The sequence below is a fragment of the Atractosteus spatula genome, chromosome 3 (assembly GCF_055471065.1).
Source record: "Atractosteus spatula isolate fAtrSpa1 chromosome 3, fAtrSpa1.hap1, whole genome shotgun sequence".
Classification (NCBI taxonomy): Eukaryota; Metazoa; Chordata; class Actinopteri; order Semionotiformes; family Lepisosteidae; genus Atractosteus; species Atractosteus spatula.
The window spans coordinates 71,206,741-71,225,736 of record NC_142708.1 but is presented as its reverse complement, the minus strand read 5'-3'; the positions used below and the strand labels follow the sequence as shown (position 1 = coordinate 71,225,736).

Here is an 18,996-nt window from a genome sequence, read left to right as displayed (position 1 = left end):
AGGACCAGGACAAGAGTGGTGTCTGGACACACCAGCCTGGAAAGAGCCGAGCTCAGTCCAGCCACTACACAGCAGCGTCAACTCTGACTGCACCGAAGGCAGCAGGAAGCAGGCAAAGATGCTTTCTTTTTTTGGTGGGTGGCAAAAACAAATTGTACTCCAGCTTCCGAGGGGCAGACCCACTGATGAGAGTCAAATGTTTCTTAACCTTTCGTAACAAACTGTTTCTTAACCTGGGGTGATCGGATGCATTCATCCCCTGGGGGTGCCACATCACTGTCTGGGGGCGTTGAGGATTGTTGAGAGGATAAATCATCAAAACCACAAATGACTTGAACACCTTTTGATCAAGAATATGAGAACATATTTTGGGAACCACAGGGGTGCAGCTGCAGTAAAGGTTAAGAACCGCTGGTCTAGAACAACAGCACAAGCTGGTTCATAGTTGCAACCAGATCTGTGCAGCAAGATTTAGAAGCAAGACATATGTTTCGAGTCAGCATCATTAACTACAAGTTTGTCATATTAAGGAATTATGGATTTAATTAACATAATGAAGAGTTTCTAACTGTGGAGTGCCGCATGAGAAACAATTCACACTACATCGGTATTACTCCTACATGCTTCTGAATTGCATTACTGTCTTTATAAGCACTGATTGGTTCTCAGCTTAGTTGTGTAATATTGATGACCCTCACAATCAATTAGATAATACTAATCATCTCAGAGCCTGAATGGGCAGCACTGATTACTGGACAACTCTGAGCTTGACTTCCGAGCCGTGGGATACTGTGGAAGACACTCACGGCTCTATGGTGATGATGGTGTCATCCATAACAAGGAAAATCCCATCCGTTGCATCTGTGGAGCAAAAAACAGCAGCAGATTAGTACATTTAAATGCACTTTGCCTTAGTATGTCCATGTTCCTCAGTGGATCTAAAACCTTTCAGAATCGTGAATCCAGAGCCGTCACAGACTAAGACATCGTCATGGCTCACGACTAAAGAGATCCAGTCCCTGTGTTTGTCAGCTCATGAATGGAACTCATCACTGTACTCGATGCTCCAATTCCACAGCACTGATGTCTTTCCGTAACGCCATGATTAAAGCCACACGATTTCCTAAAGGAGCTAGAGCTCTGTGCAGTTTTAACGGTGCTCTCCTTGATTTCTGCTGTACGGAGCGGAAGGAGGACTGGAAGGACACGCTCAGAAACAGGAGAGGTTAGGCGAGAGGCGGGAAGAGAGGGTGGGTGCTCACAGACCTAGCGTCGCCGTGTAGGTGCCCGACAGCGGCCGGCTCGGCGGGGTGCTCGTCAGCGTGCCGAAGTACAGGCCAGTGCCCAGGCGCAGGGGGCTCAGCATGGGTGGCGGGGTGTAAGGGGGTGCCAGAAAGTCAGGGTTCAGCAGATGGTTGGTGAGGCAGACAGGGGAGCGCAGCTGACTGGGGTACCCGCCTGGGTCCCGAAACCGGGGTACCTGGCCCCCCTCGAAGCCCTCCTCTCCAACAAACGCAGGTGGAAAGGCAGGGGGTGTGGTCGGGGGAAGGATGTAGAGGGTCTTCTGGAACTCACACCTCTGGGCTCTGCTCCAGCTTTCCTCCGACTCTAGTGCTCTCTTGGCCTGGGGGGACAAGTTAGAGTCAGGAACACCCTGTACCTTCTACCTTCACTCCACAGCCCGCTTTCTCCCAGTCCTCTGTAGAGGGACGGCAAACGTGATGCCTCCTTACCTCTAGCCCCATTCTTCCTCTTCCCACATCTTTCTGTTCCTGTATCCCCCATCCCTCTCTCCTGCCTCTGTTCCACCACCCATTCCTCTCCCGATCCTCTATCCCCCCGTCCTTTTCTGCTTTACTGTCTCCCACCCAAGCTCTCACTGAGGTGTTAATACCGATACTTCATTTACATCTTCTAGACAAACAAGCAAACAAAACGTTAGGATACGTAGCTGAAGAGTAGAATTTTAATCAAGGAACGATGTGCTAAAATCATACAACATACTAGTAAATCAGAATATTGTGCACAACTTTGATCACAAAAAAGATATTTCTGCTCTGCACTTAAAGGAACATCCTGCACTGACAGACTAATAGAACAGAATATGTTGGGCCCTGAACACCTCCCTCTGCTCACCATGCACAAGGACAGCTGGGCAGTGTCTGCATTAGGCGCCCCGGGCTCCGCCAGCAAAACGGGGGTGACCGGCAGAGACAGGTCCGCCTTGTGCACGCCGAGCTGAGCCGGGCCTGGGCCCTGCTGGCTAGCCTCTCCTCTCCCTGCCCGGCCCTCCGCGCTTTCGCCATGCGCCTGTGCAGAGAGGAGACGAGCTGACGCAGGTACCGTCGCTGCTCCCAGCACTCTCCAGGAGACAGGCTTCTCGACCCAGCTCTGTGGCCAGAGCGCAAGGAAACATGTCTGCTGGAGGAGACCTTCTGGGCCAGGAGGAAGAGACTTCGTCTAGAGCACTGGGACCAACGCGACTCGAGTGGTTTGCACAAACACAAACCACGCACACAAGGATAACACCCCTCCGGCTGCAACCCACTGGAGCGCTCCCACTGGCACAGGCCCACTAACCCCCATGCACTCGTGCGACACTCCCGTGTGCTGAAGCACACTCCTCCCCCCACAAACTGGCTGACCTCAGGCCAGACCTGAGCTTTAGGAAAGAACATACCTCCTTCTCTGGGGCCCCTGCTTTCAGGGGGCAATGTTTTGCCTTCTTCGAGGGCTTGTGTTGATCTGTCTGCCCCATGGCCTCACACCGCCCCCTGCAGACCAAGACAGGAAAAACACTGCGCAACTCACAAACGTTGTGCATCAACAAACGTAAGCAAAAATGACACCAACTGACACACGAGGCCGTCTCGAGGGGTGGGCGGGGCCCAGGGTGGGGGGGTTCTTGTGTGTAGTGGTGGCGGCAGGGAGCAGTTCGGGTGATGAAATAGCCTCCTAACTGGCCTGCGCAAACAGACATACAGAACCGAACAGAACTACTGATCACCGTTGTTGCTAATGCTGTCGGTACCTTCAGGCGTCTCAATGCCAGCACCCGTGTCTGTGTCTTCTCTTACAACGAACCTTCCCAAAGACCCTTTAAGGGCCACACTGGTATCCCCCCCTCTTCTGCTTCCTTTTTCTTTTCTCGCGCCTGCTGTAGTATTTTACACATTCTTCCCCGTCTCTGCTTGTGCTCTGCAGTTTTCCCCCGGCTAACTTTTTCCCCCAGCTAGTTTAGTTATGCCGCAATCAGTTTTAGCTTGCAACTGGTCCATGACGTAGTGAGTGTGGGACAGGCCTCCACTTCTGCATAAAGCACCTGCTCTCCCACTAACTTTAGATTTCACCTTGTGTTAAAATAAGAGTTTTGTGTGTCGCTTTATTCAAATATTTAAACATGTATTTATACTTTTTACGTGCGTGAAGCACAGGGCTGGGGGTGGGGCCTGGGGGGTCGCCCCCTTCACCCCCCTTTGAGACGGCCCTGCGGACACATAAACAAGCTAAACAACTCAGTGACAAAGTAACCCACAAACTGAAACACTCCCACACTGACAGCCTAGAGACACAACGACTCACCTTCTCACTAGGAAAGTGACACCGACAGACATTATCGTACACCAGAACACCAACAGACCGCAAGGCTCACACTCACAAACCACAGCAGAAACCAAGACGCTGACAAACGGACATGGCTACAGAGACCTCAAAACATCTGACACACAGGAAGAACAAAACGATACTCTGACAGGATGACACCGCACTACACAGACACGCAGTGTCTCATCAGCACAGCTTCATAGTTCCCTGGCCCAGCAGCAGAGCAAGAAAGGAACACAAGTCCTGTTCTGTTTCTATACAGCCACTGTGGCTGGTCTTCTCCTAGCTGGACAACACTGAGCCCTGCCTCACCCTGGAGCCGTGTCGCGGACTGCCCTATCGCCGGCGTTTCGTCCCTCAGCGGCTGTGGGGCTCACCGTGAGGGAAATCCGCCCCTGCGCAAAGAGACACACTCAGAAAACTACATCACACATCAGACTGACTTCGTTCAGAGACAGGCTTACTGCCCACCAGTATACAACGTGTAAGATGTGTTCTGTATGTCACGTTGGGTCTCTGAGCGCACATGAGGGCTAAGATTTAAAAGGCATGTCACAGGTTTTACATTAATAAGGAGCCCAATAGCAATAAACAGTGGAGCGCAACTGTAGGCTGTTGAGTGCACCCTGTCTGGCATTCTGCCTGCAGGGCAGCAGATTACCTGTCGCGGTTCGCAGGACATGCCGTGGGAGCTGAAGGACGCCATTGCCACCTGGCTGGGCGAGATCAGGCTGGGGCTGCACAGGGGGCGAGGCCGATGCCTGCGGGAGAGGCAGAGGGAGGCAGGACGGGGCGGGGGCAGGGGCGGGGCCAGACTCTCTGCCTTCGTGGCCTTGATCTTCCTCGCCCTCCTCCTCCTTGGGGGATCCTTGGACGGGGGCTGTGTCAGTAGTAGCGGGACTGCAGAGGGCTGGGGAGCAGGAGGAGGAGGAGACGCGAGGCTAACCTGAGCCCAGGGGGCGGGGCTTGTGCAGCTGTGGGTGGAGTTAGAGCTGGCCGCTGTGCTGCAATTGGGCGAGAGGTTACATGAGGGGGAGGGGGTGGAACCCAACATGGTTTCCACATGGGTGGAGCCTGTGACTGTGGGCACAGGTTGATAGTCTGGACCGGTCTGTCCAACGGCTGTGGGATCAACACTATACTCCGTAACTGTGCAGGGCTGTGCGGACATGTCAGGAGAGATCAACACCCCAGTTCTTTTCATCCCTGGCTGTTCTTCCGTATCCCTGTAAGTCTGAGCGGACAGGATCTCATCCAGATCCTGCAGCTCAGAGGCGGGAAACTCCAGCCTGTTTTCCCAGTGCTGGCAGCCAGGGCTATGTGCAGCACGCTCGGTGACGGGGCTGGAATCGAGTTCCAGGCTGGGAGCAAATCGCTCGGGCTGTGGTTCGGCCGTCATCTTGCTGGCTGTGCCTCGAGTGGCTGGCTCGCTCCACGGGTCTAGCTGGGAGAAAGTGGGGACCTGGGTTGTGCTGGACTCAAGGGGGCTGCCCCCTCTCTGGTCAATAAATCGAGCGTAGTCCATGCTGCTGGGATTGTACCCGCGGCCTCGTGCGCCGGAGGCCACCTTGAGGCTGGTGGCCGGTGGGAACCGGAAGCTGAGCTGGCAGTCGTCCTGGCTCACTGGGGTGCCCAGGCACACTCTGCCCCCCCCAGCATGATCTGGGGCATGGATGCCAGGCGAGGGGGCGCGCGTCTGGCAGTGAGGGGTGGCATTATGCAGCAGCTGCAGCCGGGTATCACAGAAGGTCTTAAGACATCCAGGCTCGGTGAAGGGGAAAGGCTGCCGCCTCACGTGAGTCAGCATGTGGTCAGAGCTGCAAAGACACAAGAGAGCTATGTGACTGCAACTGCATCTGCTGCTGCTCCGGTACCGGTGCTGTAGTTACTGCTGTTGCTTCTGTATTGGTACTGTACTGTATATACCTTGCGCCTGCTACTGCTTCTAAACTGGTGCTGAACAGTTACTGTTACTGCCCGGCCAGCCTGTGACTCGCTGTGTGATCCCCCTGGCCAGGATTAAAGATCCTACGGGCTCCTAGCTGGGCTAACATGCTCTTTCTTTGAAACCTGGATGGGAAATCACAGTTTATCTGTGGCGGGTTCGGATGCCCTTTCTCCAGCAGAACATCTGCAAGGCTCCTTAACTGCCGAGGCCCACTGTGCTGAGAGCATGTTCAGGGTAGCTTGCTAGCTTAGGTTTTTATCATCGTCAGAGGCAGAAACCCAGAAACTGTGACTGGGTCATCAGCAGGCTGTGTTATTATTGCCTGCCTTTAGGCTACGTTGTTACCCATAATAATTGCTCATTTTCTGGTTTATTTAAGCACGGGACGTGTTTTGCAGTTTTAGTCACTCAGCTTTGGCTGGTATACAAGGGCTGTGTGTCGTCTGCGTGGCTCAGGAAGCTGACAGGGGAGGTTGTTAAACAGGCCACATCAATACTGGTTTGTACAGGTAGATACGGGCTCTTGAGGAATAATTGGCGGTATGACAGAGGGGCGTTCTAAGGAAGCTAGGAAGGATATAATTTAAGAGCAAGGTACTTTCTTTACACAAAAAGATGTTGGTGTCTGGAACGAGCTACCCTACCAGACAGTTACAGCAGATCCCTTAGGATCTTTCAGAAGCCAGCCGGAGATCAGTCAGCTCTTGATTGCCACACCTGCCATGACTTTCCCACTGATTGTCCAGGTGCTGCTGAGATTGACAGAACACCTGCTGATACTTCAGCTAGCGCTGCGGACACGGGTCCGGGACTACTCCTCCCATTGGTACCAAGACAGCTGGTGCCAGTTCCTCTGCTGCTCTCTGGAAAGGCGGGCGGCTGATGCTGTTCTCGAACCCCGGGCCAGGCCGGTGGGACTCACCTGGGGTCGCTGCGTCCGAAAGCGAGGCAGCACTGCGAGCAGACCCGGCCCCGGTCCTGCCCGTGGCCCAGCGGGTGTTTGTGGGGGTCGCCGGCTCTGTGGAACACGTTCCCGCCCGGGGAGGGCTCCCGGGCTGCGGGGCCCCTCCGGCCCGGCGCAGGCGCTGCTCTGGACAGCCCCGCGGGGGCCTCCTCCAACACCGCCGGCCCCCAGCTGGGGTTGGGGGGCTTCTCCGGGTCGCCTGCAGCTGTGAGGCAGGGCGAGATCGGTCACGCTTCCACACACGTGCGCGCACACTGACACGGCCAAGGGAGAGGAAAGAGCCGGCCCCGCCGCCTCAGTCACAGCCACGGCCCGGACCGGTGGTCAGCCTGCAATCGCGTCCCACAAACACGGCTGTCCCCGTGCACAAGGCAGGCGCAGAGTCTTCCATTGAGACCTGTGACAGTACTCCCCGACCGCAAAGTGCAGGTGTGAGGCCAGCTGTTTGTGTCCCAGTCGTCATCCCTCCCCTAGAGGGCGCTCCAACCTGTTTTGGATTATGTTCAGTTTTAGTACCTTCACCCACGTCTTGTTCCCCTTTTTGTTATTTAGCATAACATCACTTTATTAGCCCTATACAATTTCTTGCATTAGGAATCTGTCTTTTCGCAGACCCCAGCTTGTGTCACACACAGACAGGGCGAGAAGCTTGGGGTCAGAGCGCAGGGTCAGCCATTGTACAGCGCCCCTGGAGCAGTTGGGGTTAAGGGCCTTGCTCAAGGGGCCCAACGGAGTAGGATTCCTTTGCCGGCTGCGGGATTTGAACCAGCAACCTTCCAGCCACAGGTACAGATCCTTAGCCACAGAGCCACCGCTCCGCACCCAGCGTATTTAAGCCCGGCATCTCCGCAGCTCCAGGCTCAGCTTTGGAAGACGGACACTGGGAAGCCCGCCTACCACCGGGCACAGGCCTGATCCCGGCGTCCTGACCTCCAAGTCCGGGGCTCGGAGCGCCCAGTTCCGTTATGTTTCTTATCTTCTTTGTTCCTGATCCCAGTTCCCCGTTCCAGTTTTTAACTTTGTCTTTGTCTCGCATGGACCTCCCGGCATTGGACAACGAACTGCGCCCCAACCCCACTGGACAGGCCGCGGATCTGTGGCCTGCTCCCTTTCCCTGTGCACCAGACCACCACCGTCACTGCCCTCCGTCTGTCGACCCCACCTTCCCCGATGTGCTTCTCCAGACGCTAACGGCTCCTGCGACAGTTTGTCAGCGGGAACCTCCCCCAGGGAAGGACTCAGCAGAGCTATGACACTCGTAGTCAACGAGACGCACCACTTCGTTTCCATTCCAGCGATCGCTCGGACCACAGTGTTTGTACTGCCTGTGCTCCTATGAACCACACCATGCTGCTGTTCTGCACAACTACACTCAACACTCTGGATCACTCTTAGCTTTCCCCTGCTTATTGCTGGTTTGCACCGCAGACGTCTGATTGCATTTCACGACTTTATTTTCCCTCTAGGGAAAAAACGATGTGATCGTGTGCTCCGCATCTTAACATTTCATTTCTGAACAACAACAATAAAAAGGCTTCACCGACCGAAGTGTCCAGGACACCGCAGGACTAAAGGAATGTCAATGGCTTAGAATGACTGGAAAACACCGGTCTTCCCGATGGAGAACTTGCTCAGATCCCACAGCTCCCCCCCCCCCTTCTCCCACTCTTACTCACGGAGCTCGGGAAGCGCCTCCGTCCCCGCTCCCTCCCGCTGCTGCCGCCCGAGGGGGCTGAAGAAGGGGGACGTGCGGGGGGGGTCGAGGGAGAGGTCATGCTCGCAGGGGGAATCAGCCGTCGCGGGAGGGAGGGCTGGGCTCTCTGTTGGGGGCTGGCTGTTAGCACGCAGTCCAGGAATGATTTCCTCGGCACACAGCGCCCCCTGCTGGTGTTCCTCCATCATCGCGGCTCGTCCAGTACACTCACAGAGCAAGAGAAGAGTTACATCAAAGATACAGTCCAGTACAGCAGAACTGGTCTGTCAAACTAGGAACTACAGTCCCAGTCCAGTAGAACAGTCCTGTTACAATAGGAGCTACAGTCCCAGTGCAGAAGAACAGTCCTGTTACAGTAGGGGCTACAGTCCCAGTACAGTAGAACAGTCCTGTTACAATAGGAGCTACAGTCCCAGTACAGTAGAACAGTCCTGTTACAGTAGGAGCTACAGTCCCAGTACAGTAGAACAGTCCTGTTAGAGTAGGAGCTACAGTCCCAGTACAGTAGAAAAGTTCCCACGCTTCCTAAAATCGCAGAAAATGACGCAGGGATTATTGAGTGAATTTATTTTAACAGCTGCGATTTTAGAAATACCAGGGTAGCTATTGTTGTTGCTGTTGTTATTATTATTATTAAAATAATTGCTAACACGTATAAAGCGCTTTACAGGTAATGGGGATCCCCTCCACCACCAGCAGTGTGCAGCCCCACCTTATTATCATTGCTGTTGTTATTGTTTTGTAGGCGACGCCATATCTTCACTCGTTAAACAGAATATAAAGATGGTCAATCAGATTTCTAAAAATGGATTGATAATTCTGTCAAGGGAGAGAAATAACTGACTCTCGGTTTCTTGTTATTATTAATCACTTCATTGGTTGGGCCTTGTTTATGAAACCGCAGTGGAATAATCGGTACACGGCGCAGCTCCGCCGGGTCTGCTGCACTCTGTGATGGACTGGAGCGCTCACTGAATAAAAATAAAATAAATTAGTGAATATTACTCGCCGATACTCACAACGCTGCGTAGTTACTGGGGTCAATCGCAATCGCGTTTTCCTGCCCGTTTCCTTCGCTCCCCGGAGCAGATTATTTCAGTGTCGGTCGCTACCGCGGGCCCAGAGAACGGGTGGCCGTTTTGAAGTTTTTTAAAGAAAATGGCGACCGAATTATTCGAGTAAGTCGAGCGATCAGGCGGGAGGGGACCGGGGATCGACTTCAAATACACAGCGCGAGCGTCCCCTTCCCGCCCGCCGACCGACCGACCGACCGCTCGAGCGCTCCTCCGCCAGACCACGCGCCCGGACCCGAGCGAGCGAGCGAGCGAGCCGGCCGGGTCCTGTTCACGGCCCTCGGGGTGACGCAGACGCGCGAACCTCGAGGACGGCGAGAGGGCGCGCCGCCACCTTCACCCCCGCGCGGCGGTTTGGAACTGAGAGTCGCGAGATCCGGAATCCCGCTCTAGGGTCGGGTAAGAACCACGTGGCCTTCCGCGACACGAGTGACAGAAACTCGGTTACAGGCGGAGACAGTATCGCCCACTCTGGAGGTGGGGAGGGACGTGTGCTCATGGGCTCCACTCGCCTCTCACAGCGCTCAAGGCTCGTTTACCCAGCCTTCCGGGGAAAGGGAACTCGCTCGGACGCAGATTTTAAAAACCCTGCTATGAGCGCTGTCCCGCCAACTGGCGCGCCTCCCACTTGCGTGGGAACAAAACTTAGAAGACCCGCTCCGCGCGCGGCGCTCTGAAGGCCCAGGCTGGGCCTGGACGTAACGCGTGACGCGTGACGTGGGACCAGTGCGACAGAAGCCCTGCGAAAGCAGCGAGTGAACCACCGCGCGGCCGAAAGCCTGTTTTTGTTGTTGCTTCATGCACGTCTGTGTACAACACGGTCAGATACACCCGTGGTGAGCAGGTGAGGCGCGCAGGGGGACTCCCTCCCGCCGCCCGGCCCCGGGTGCGAACCCAGCCTGCAGCCGCCCCCCCCCCGTCACTGACGGAGGTCGCCTCCGGACTTCACTGAGCTGCTTCAGCGCCTTGACAGTCTCCCACCTCTGGGGGGGGGAAAGAAACACATGCCAAGACCCCAGTTGGTTCAGTTTGGGGAGCTGCAGCAACGCGGTTTTGGGGTCCCCAGGACCGGGCCTGGCACCAGTGACTCCTCATTGCTCGCTGGGGTGACCCCTGCCTGACCCCGGTGTTATTATCATGGCCAGCAGCTCTATCACCCTGCAGCTCCCAGCTGGCAGCCCCCTGGAGCTCAGCAGGTGTGAGCCTGGTCAGTACCTGGAGGGGAGATTCCTGGGAAAGCTGAGGCTGCTGCTTTAAGAGGTGTTAGTGGGGCCAGCAGGGGGCGCTCACCCTGCGGTCTGTGTGGGTCCTAATGCCCCAGTACAGTGACGGGGACACTATACTGTAAAAAGGCACCATCCTTCGAATGAGACGTGAAACCGAGGTCCTGACTCTCTGTGGTCATTAAAAACCCCAGGGCGTTTCTCAAAAAGAGTAGGGGTGTTACCCCAGCGTCCTGGCCAAATTTCCCCATAATAATCCCCATCTCTGAACTGGCTTCATCACTCTGTTCTCCTCCCCACTGAGAGCTGGTGTGTGGTGAGAGGACTGGCGCACTATTGTTGCTGTCGCATCATCCAGGTGGGGCTGCACGCTGGTGGTGACAGTGGGATTGTCCATTACTGTAAAGCGCTCTGAGTGGAGCGTCCAGAACAGCGCTATACAGGTGTGAGGATATTGTTATTATTATTGTCACGATAATCGCCTGCTGTCTGCACAGCAACATGCCTGATACCTCCGTGGCCTGGAGAGCAACAGAGGACTCTACTCTCCCGCTCCAGCTGGGGTCCCCCAGCCCTGCTCCTGGGGTGGCCAGTGTACCTGCAGGATTCCAGTTCAGCTGTGCTCTTAAGCGCCCCAGTCATTTCCTTACTGGCTTAATCAGACCAGTTTGTTAATTTCTCCCTGCTCTTCGGATGCTGCTGGTCTAGGGCGCACCGGACCCCTGTCCGTGAACCTAGGCTGCGCCTTTATCAATACATCACGTCACTGAGACTCCGAAACAGATGCGGCAGCGATCTGTCGCCCTCTTGTGGGAACCTCTTGCAAAAACAACTCGGTGTGTGTGTGTTGGAAGAGGGGCGGCTCGTTCAGACGACAAAACAGAACATGAGAACAGCTGACTGGAAACACCGCTACACTCATTATTTACAGTCGTCGCCTTGTGCAGTTTGTACACGGCCTTATGAGTATTTTTTTGCTGTTTTTTTTTCTGCTATCGCCTACTGGGATCCGACAAAACTTTTGGAGAAAGAGACGAGACCAGGGTTATGTCCTGGCGAAAACATGTCTCCCGGTCGCCATCGCTGTTCGGCGTCACATCACAATCAGCGAAATAAAAATCGATAATAAAGCGAATCGGAACCGTAGCTCCCCCGGCTATCGCGCTCCTGTCACTAACGCTCTCTGTCTCTCTCTGAAGTAGGACTGATTTTTTTTTCTCTGTATTTCTGTCCCAAAGTAAACCCGTCTGTAGCCCCACCTTAAAGCGTAAACACAAGCCTTAACTCTGATTCAAATCCAGCCAATCAGGAACTATAAACAACAGCCGGGGCCACGCCTTCTTATTAATGATTTCCCCTCTCTGCCAATCATTCCCCGATCCGCCAATCAGCGAGCGGCTAGGCTCCATCCTGCGCCGCCCCTTTCTTTGTGATGTTTTTAAGTTTGAGCCAATAAGCAGCGGCGTTTGCTCATTCCTTACAACCCGTTTTGTCATAGGAAGCGCCAGGGCCTCGGCTGGGGCTGTCCCTGTTTACGCCTGACTGAATCGTTTTATTATTTACTTCAGATCCTTCAAAGAAGTCAGTGCTACCCTTCCTCTTTCTTCTGGATGTCATGTTTATTTTATATGTAGGTCTGCAGCATTTCTTACATAAACTCATCTGTCAGAATTGAAGATTTGATGATGTAGTAAAATACTGATTTTTGGTAACCCAGAATTTAATAACTCAGTGTGTGTCCTTTCATATTTGAGATTTTGTGTGAGCATGTGCAATGTGTGTGATGGCACATTGGTGCCTGAGAACTAGAAAAGACAATCACCAGCTATCTGTAATTCCATCACTCCGAGATAGACCCGGGGTAAAACTCCCCCTAAACTCTACAGATGGAATAAAGGGAGCTCTAGGCCCTTGGAAAATTAGATTCTGAGTGACCAGGACTTACAACAAGAAAGTAAAATTTTAAATAAAGTGTCTTTTCTTTTATTCTTTTGTATTTAATGAGCCCTCATTAAAATGTTATACTTGTCCTGCTAGTAAAGACCTCTCTCCCTGATTTGCTCTGCCCGTTCGGTAGTTTGTAGTTAATTGATCCACGTGTCTCATCCAGCTGTTTCCTGAAGGAAGTCGGGGTATCAGCTTGTTCCACCCTCCCGCCCCCCTTTGGGTGAGGCTTGGGCATCACTAGCTGAATGACAAGGTTGGTGGATAAGAACTACAGGGAGAGGGAGGGGGACACTGTCTGTGATTAAGACCTAGAACCAGGAGGTGAACTAGAACTGTCTAGTGAAGGGACTGTCCTGCTGGAAGCAGACTGTGTTTTCAGTGTTTTCTATTGGTCTGAGTGTAAAAGGCTGCTGCAGAAGTAGACCAGGGCAGAGCGCCCAGCTCCTCACCCTCACTCAGCTCCTAATGATGCTCATCGTGGGCTCCTCTGGACACGTTCACAATAGACGGTGCTGCACACCGGGACCGAATCAGGCACTGTTCACTGTCTTTACAGTATCTGATGATGAGGAGTGTTACTGTGAAGCTACAGATGATCAGACTGTCTTTACAGTATCTACAGGTCTGAGGATGATGAGTGTTACTGTGAAATTAGTTAGAAAGGGAACAGATATTTGGAACCTTTTTTCCCTTGACTAGGCTAACCTTTGTGGTTATGCAATACAAGCTGCTAGAATGAAGTAGTTCACATCTCCCATGAAACAAATAATGTCTGATCTGAATCACCTGTTTCACGATTCAGTCAAAATAAGATCGAAAGCAATCAGTCAAAAGGAAATCAAAACAGTTACTACCGAAATGACCTGTGTGCTGTAATCTGCTCGCCACAGACTGGCAGGGAGTGCGTCTGATTTTTGGTCAGGCGATCGCGCCGGGCCGCCCTGCCCTGCTCCGTGTGTTGCTCTGCCGGGTCCTGTATGGGAGCCCGTGCGGGGCTGTGCCGGAGACCCCGCGCTGCCTGCACCTCTATCGTCTCGGGTGAGTTTGTTACAATGTAGCAATTTCTCTATAAATCTGTATAACTCGAATAAAGCCGCAACATCTGCACACTGCCGGTGGATCGCAAACCCCGCTTTTACTGCCCGCAAAATGCCAAAAAAAACACGCACGGCTGGGCCGGAGGAGCGATTTTACAGCGAAATTCCCAAACATACCCCCCCCTCCCGGTCCAAGTGTATTCCAACATTAACTCAATATTTAGACGCAATTGCGTTTGAGGAATCACTAGATAGAAAGAAAATAACCAAATCATGTCTGCCTGGCACATAATATGTTTCAGGGATTCATCTGAGCAGTGCGCAGCAGCTTGCAATATGTTACTGTCAGATATCTTGTGTGTAAGGCTCGCTTTTCTACACATTTAGATTTCCAGTTCCAGACCCCAGCTCTGCCTGTCTCTCTGTACCTGCACGCAATAGAATCGCTTTCGCTCGGCTGCAACAACACGAGAAAAGGGGGTTGTGTTGAGAAGGAGGGGGAGGTGGGTGGGTGGAAAGAAGACTTTTTTTTTTGTGCGAGGTGAACAGCCGCCAGTAACCGTCCGTCCACGGAGGCGAGAAAGAGCCGTCGCTTCGCCTTCGTCTTCCTCCGTCTCCCCCGCGCGAAAACAAACCCAAACAAACTTGCTCATGGCCGGCCAGGCGGCGGGAGGAGGAAGTTGGGCTCTCTGGGACGCGCCGTGCGCGCCCGCGGGTCCGTGCCGGAGCCCGGCCGCTGTGCCCCGGGCTCCCTGCGCCCTCCTCCCTCGGGGTGGTGGGGGGGGGCGACAATGTCCGGGAACCAGCGGGCTGGCGAAAGCCGGGGCCCCGTCCGCTTCCTCTCTGTCCGAGCGGGGCTGTTCTGGGCGGGTGTGCTGGTGTCCAGCGGCTGTCACGGGGCTGGGCGCTGAGTGTGTTCAGTGAGGGAGGGGGGGCAGTGTGGCTGAGGGCTTCTCTACTTTCTCCGTCCCCGCCGCTCGGACGTGATGTTGGTACTCCCTGCCCGCGGAGTGGATTTAATGGGTTAATGGCTTAATTGGTTTAACTCCATTGGAGCTGTGATTGTGATGAGCTGCCAGCGCGACTGACCCGTGCTCTGCTGTTCTCGGGAAGTTTTGCTTGGTGACGAGGTAGCGAGTGCGCTGGGGCTTCTCAGCTGGCCCAGGGGCCCGGACTCTGGGGCATGTCGACCTGGGAGCCCAGATTCTGGGCCGGACGGACCGGGGGGGCCGGAGTCTGGGCCATATAGACTGGGGGGGCCGGAGTCTGGGCCATACAGACTGGGGGGGCCGGAGTCTGGGCCATACAGACTGGGAGGGGCGCACTCTGGGGCGTACGGACTGGGGGGGGGAGAGGACCCTGGGGTGTATGGACTGGGACTTTGTATGGTGTCCTCTCCTGGTGTGGGGAGTCTGCAGGATGTCCAGCATATTTTCTAGGCGTCCCTCAAGGGCGGTACATAGAGTGTGGCGCTATGGGACCACCTGTGTCCTGTGCATTCGGATCGGGGCCTGGGAGAGCTGGATGGTGGCTCTCCAGGACTGTGTGTGAAACACTCACGCTTCATGGAAGCTAATTACTAACGACGAGTTACTGTGCTAACTGCTGGGGTTGCAGACAGATGTATGTACCACAGGCACTTATTATATCTGCCAGTCATAAAACGAGAGGAGGCCACTGGGTCCAACCAGTTTGTTCGGATCTCATCCAGCTGTTTCTTGAGAGCAGCCAGGGCATCAGCATCATGGCTGGGCAGCTCGCTTCATGCTCCCACCACTCTTTGAGTAAAGAGGGATCTCTTGTTTTCGCTCATAAACGCCCTTCTCTGTAATTTCCTGATTTGTCTGCTCGCTTGGCTGTTGGTCCTGAGGTCCCCGTCTTACTAGGGTTTCAGCAACTTTTCAGGTTAGTTTCCCTCATCCTCGTTCTCTGTGACGGCTAACGGGACGGCGTTCCTTCATTCTCTTTGTGACTTTCCTGTGAGGCTGGGAATTAACGTTGTTCCCCTCCTCTGGACGGAGGTCTGGAGCAACGCTGCTCTCTCTAACATGGCGACCAAAACCTCAGTCCTGCCCCACACGCTTGAGAAATTGACCCTACCTCCCTGGACCCGACTTCTGTGCCTCGTGTGCTCAAGTTGTGCCGAACTTGTTTAAGAGCTGCAGGAGGACACCGGAGTGCTCACAGACAACACGTCTTCGAGCTCTCACCCCCCCCCCCCCCGGCTGGTATGTCTGACGTACCTTCTTACAAGCTGCAGGTGTGCTAAATAGTGCTCATTTGTCTGAGCTCTCTTCTGAAGAAGCGAAACGCTTGCTCATCCCAGAGCCAGCAGCTGCGAAGAGTTCACGTCAATGAGCTCGTTGGGAGGCGGGGGCTGGCTTCTGCGGGGGCTCTGTGTGTGTGGGGGAGGGTCCTGCCCTCCGGCGGGGGGGCGGACGAGTGGGGCATCGGTCTCCCACGAGCGTGGTTTCGCCAGCAGCACTTGCGGACCTCGGCAGGTGGGCAGGTGTTCGAAAGGCGAGGGGGTGCCAGTGTGGATGCCCGCTGTTCTGGCGTGCTTGCTTGGGTTGGGTGGTTTTCTCAGATGCTGTTGTGCGGGGGGGGTGTTCAGGTCTGTTGAGGAGGGAAGGGATTATCCGTGTGCACTAGGAGGCACAGATGTGTCTTCCAGATGTGGGATCGGCTGCGTTGCTGCTGGATCAAATCGTGGACTTCCCGCTGACAGGGAGCAACAGTGGGAAGCCCGGTTATGGGAAGAGCCCCACTCCCCCTCCGTCTCCCTCCAGGTGAATCAGTTTTGTAAGTTCCGTCCAGAAAGGTCCAGGATAGATCCAGCTGGGAAGCTCTTCTCTAGTGTTCAGGTGGTCATCCGGCTGCGGGCCTCGCCGATCCCTCTCCCAGGGATGGATCTCCGTTCGGAATAATTGTTTTTGGAGTGCTTCCGGCAGGGATTGTGCTGGGCAGTGTCTCGGGATGAGTAAGAAGCGGAGCAGCATTTCACAAGCACCTTCGTACTGGGAGCGCAGGTGTGGCTGCAGCTGGATTCTGTGTCCCTGAGAAAGTTTTAATAATAATAATAATAATTATGGCTTACACTTATATAGTGCTTTTCTGGACACTACTGTAATGGACAATCCCACTGTCACCACCAGTGTGTACCCCCATCTGGATGATGCGATGGCAGCCATAGTGCACCAGAACGCTCCTCACACACCAGCTCTCAGTGGGGAGGAGAGCAGAGTGATGAAGCCAGTTCAGAGATGGGGATTATTAGGAGGCCATGATTGGTAAAGGCCAATGGGAAATTTGGCCAGGACGCTGGGGTTACACCCCTACTCTTTTCGAGAAACACCCTGGGATTTTTAATGACCACAGATAGCTAGGACCTCGGTTTTACATCTCCATCCGAAGGGCGGTGCCTTTTTACAGTATAGTGTCCTCGTCACTGTACTGGGGCATTAGGGCCCACATGGACTGCAGAGTGAGCGCCCCCTGCTGGCTCCACTAACAGCTCTTCCAGCAGCAACCTTAGTTTTTCCCAGGAGGTCTCCTATCCAGGTACTGGCATGGCTCACACCTGCTGAGCTCCAGTGGGCTGCCAGTTGCGAGTTCCAGAATGATATGGCTGCTGGCCAGGAGTTTTCAGGAGTTTTTCGGATCCGTCACGCTGTGGTGCACCAGTGGTCTCCGACAGAGCTGCAGCAGAGTTCCACTGGCTGTGGATGATCAGCTGACGAGCTCTTTCTTTCCACTGGTCCCGATGTACAGTCTGAACTCTAACAGCAGCCCTGGTCACAGCAGCAAGGGGAGGGGGGTCCCCTCGGTGGCCCCACAGTTAAGCGAGTGTGCAGGCTGACTCCTGTGAGCCCCCAGTCTGGACCAATCCTGAGATCTCTGACTAGATCCCGATGGGCAACTTACGCGTCACGTTGGTGAAAATGACTTGTAACAAGGAATCCCTTTACAGCAACTAGTTACTCCTGTAAGGGATAACTATTTAAAGTAAGTCGGGGAAAATTGTTTTAACTTAGTAGCCATGTGCACATAGATCGCTGGAACTGATCACTTTTTAAAGCGACGAATGTCTGTTTGATGGAAGAGCACTGCTCCTGGGTGATTTGGACGCGACGGAGGAAGTGCTGTGTTGGTTGTAAGTGGTCTGCCCTGTGTCTGTAGTGTGGTCGAGGCTGTCGCATGGCTCATGATGCGGTCGCTGGGACCCACAGCTCTTGCTGCTGTGAAGTGCCTCTCAGTGTGGGTGCAGCCTCCGCTCGTGTGGCTGTGGGGCCGGTATGAGCTGTCTGACCACGGCCGGGCTGTGCACGATTCGGGTGGCGGTGATCCGTGGTTTCAGGCGGAAGCAGGGCTGCGCTCCGCATGGATCCGTACACGATCCCATTCCCGAGGGGGACGGATGGAAAGACGGGGGGAAAGGGAGGGAGAGAGAGAGAGAGAGAGAAAGAGGGGCCCTTTCGTTTTCAGGAGAGGAGGGAACCGGGTTCGAGCCACGGGGGGGCTGTGGTAAAGAAAGTCACCCCAGTCCCGAGGAGGTCCTGATCGCGCCCACCTCTCCTGACTTCCCAGAATCCCACGCGGCCCTCTTCAGCCCCGGCTCTGTGACTGACGTTTCGTCGGAGTCGGGAATCGATGGCTGATGCAGCTCGTGACCGAACAGCAGAAGTAAAAAGCCTCCGTAGAAGAAACGCACAATCCCGTGATCTGCAAGACGGATATATCCATGTACCAAGCAGCACTCGCAGAAGGGCAGATGAGCGACCTGATGCGCCTGTGCAGATGACTTTATTCTGGTGCTGAAACATCTGTTTTCAACGAGTCAATTCAGAAACGCAGAATTTTTTTTCCACCGCGTGGCTTTGGAAACTTTACACGCAGTCATATGCAAATACGAAACATTCAAAACAAGCCCCATCTTCTCGTGATCGTTACGCACAGCAGCCCGGTCTTCTGAAAACACCTGTGGCATGTGTCACGCGCGCGCGGGGGGCTTTGCTTTGAGACCGAATGTTTTTTTCTGGTAGACAGGTGTGTTTCCAGTCGCTGTGGGGGAATCTCTCTGCTCCCGGGCAGGTGACGAGCTGTCGACAGGCTCGCTGTGTAAGGACAGCTGCCCGCTCAGGGGATCGCATGCTCAATCAGTAATCTATTTCCTTCACCTCCTTCTCGGGGTCCCCCCGCTGGTTTCGACCTGGGGGTTGTATCTTTGCCCCCGGGGGCGGATCCAAATGACCTGTAGGTGGCAGGCCGGCACGCCTTGCATTGTTTCGGAGGGCAGGACGGAACTCGGTCCTGCCTGGAGAAGCCCGAGTGCGTCGTACGCGGTGACCTTGAGCCTTCTGGCGCTCGGCAGCGCAGAGGCTCGGTCAGTGTACTTGGGGAGCTCGTCCACACACCTGCCTCTCTCACATGGCCCATTCCCAGAGCCCCCCCCCCCCCCCCCCCACCACCCAGCAGGTTTGAAAGGTC

At 54.6% G+C, this 18,996-nt stretch overlaps 1 protein-coding gene across 1 annotated transcript in view; it reads left to right on the top strand.

Annotated features, from left to right (window-relative positions):
- Positions 1–13,449: 13,449 nt before the first annotated feature.
- Positions 13,450–18,996, top strand: part of bicra (BRD4 interacting chromatin remodeling complex associated protein) — a 28,541-nt gene continuing 22,994 nt past the window's right edge. The window contains exon 1 of the mRNA XM_088912363.1: positions 13,450–13,510. Within this exon, the coding sequence (XP_088768489.1) occupies positions 13,450–13,510 (61 nt within the window). The remainder of the gene's footprint in view (positions 13,511–18,996) is intronic.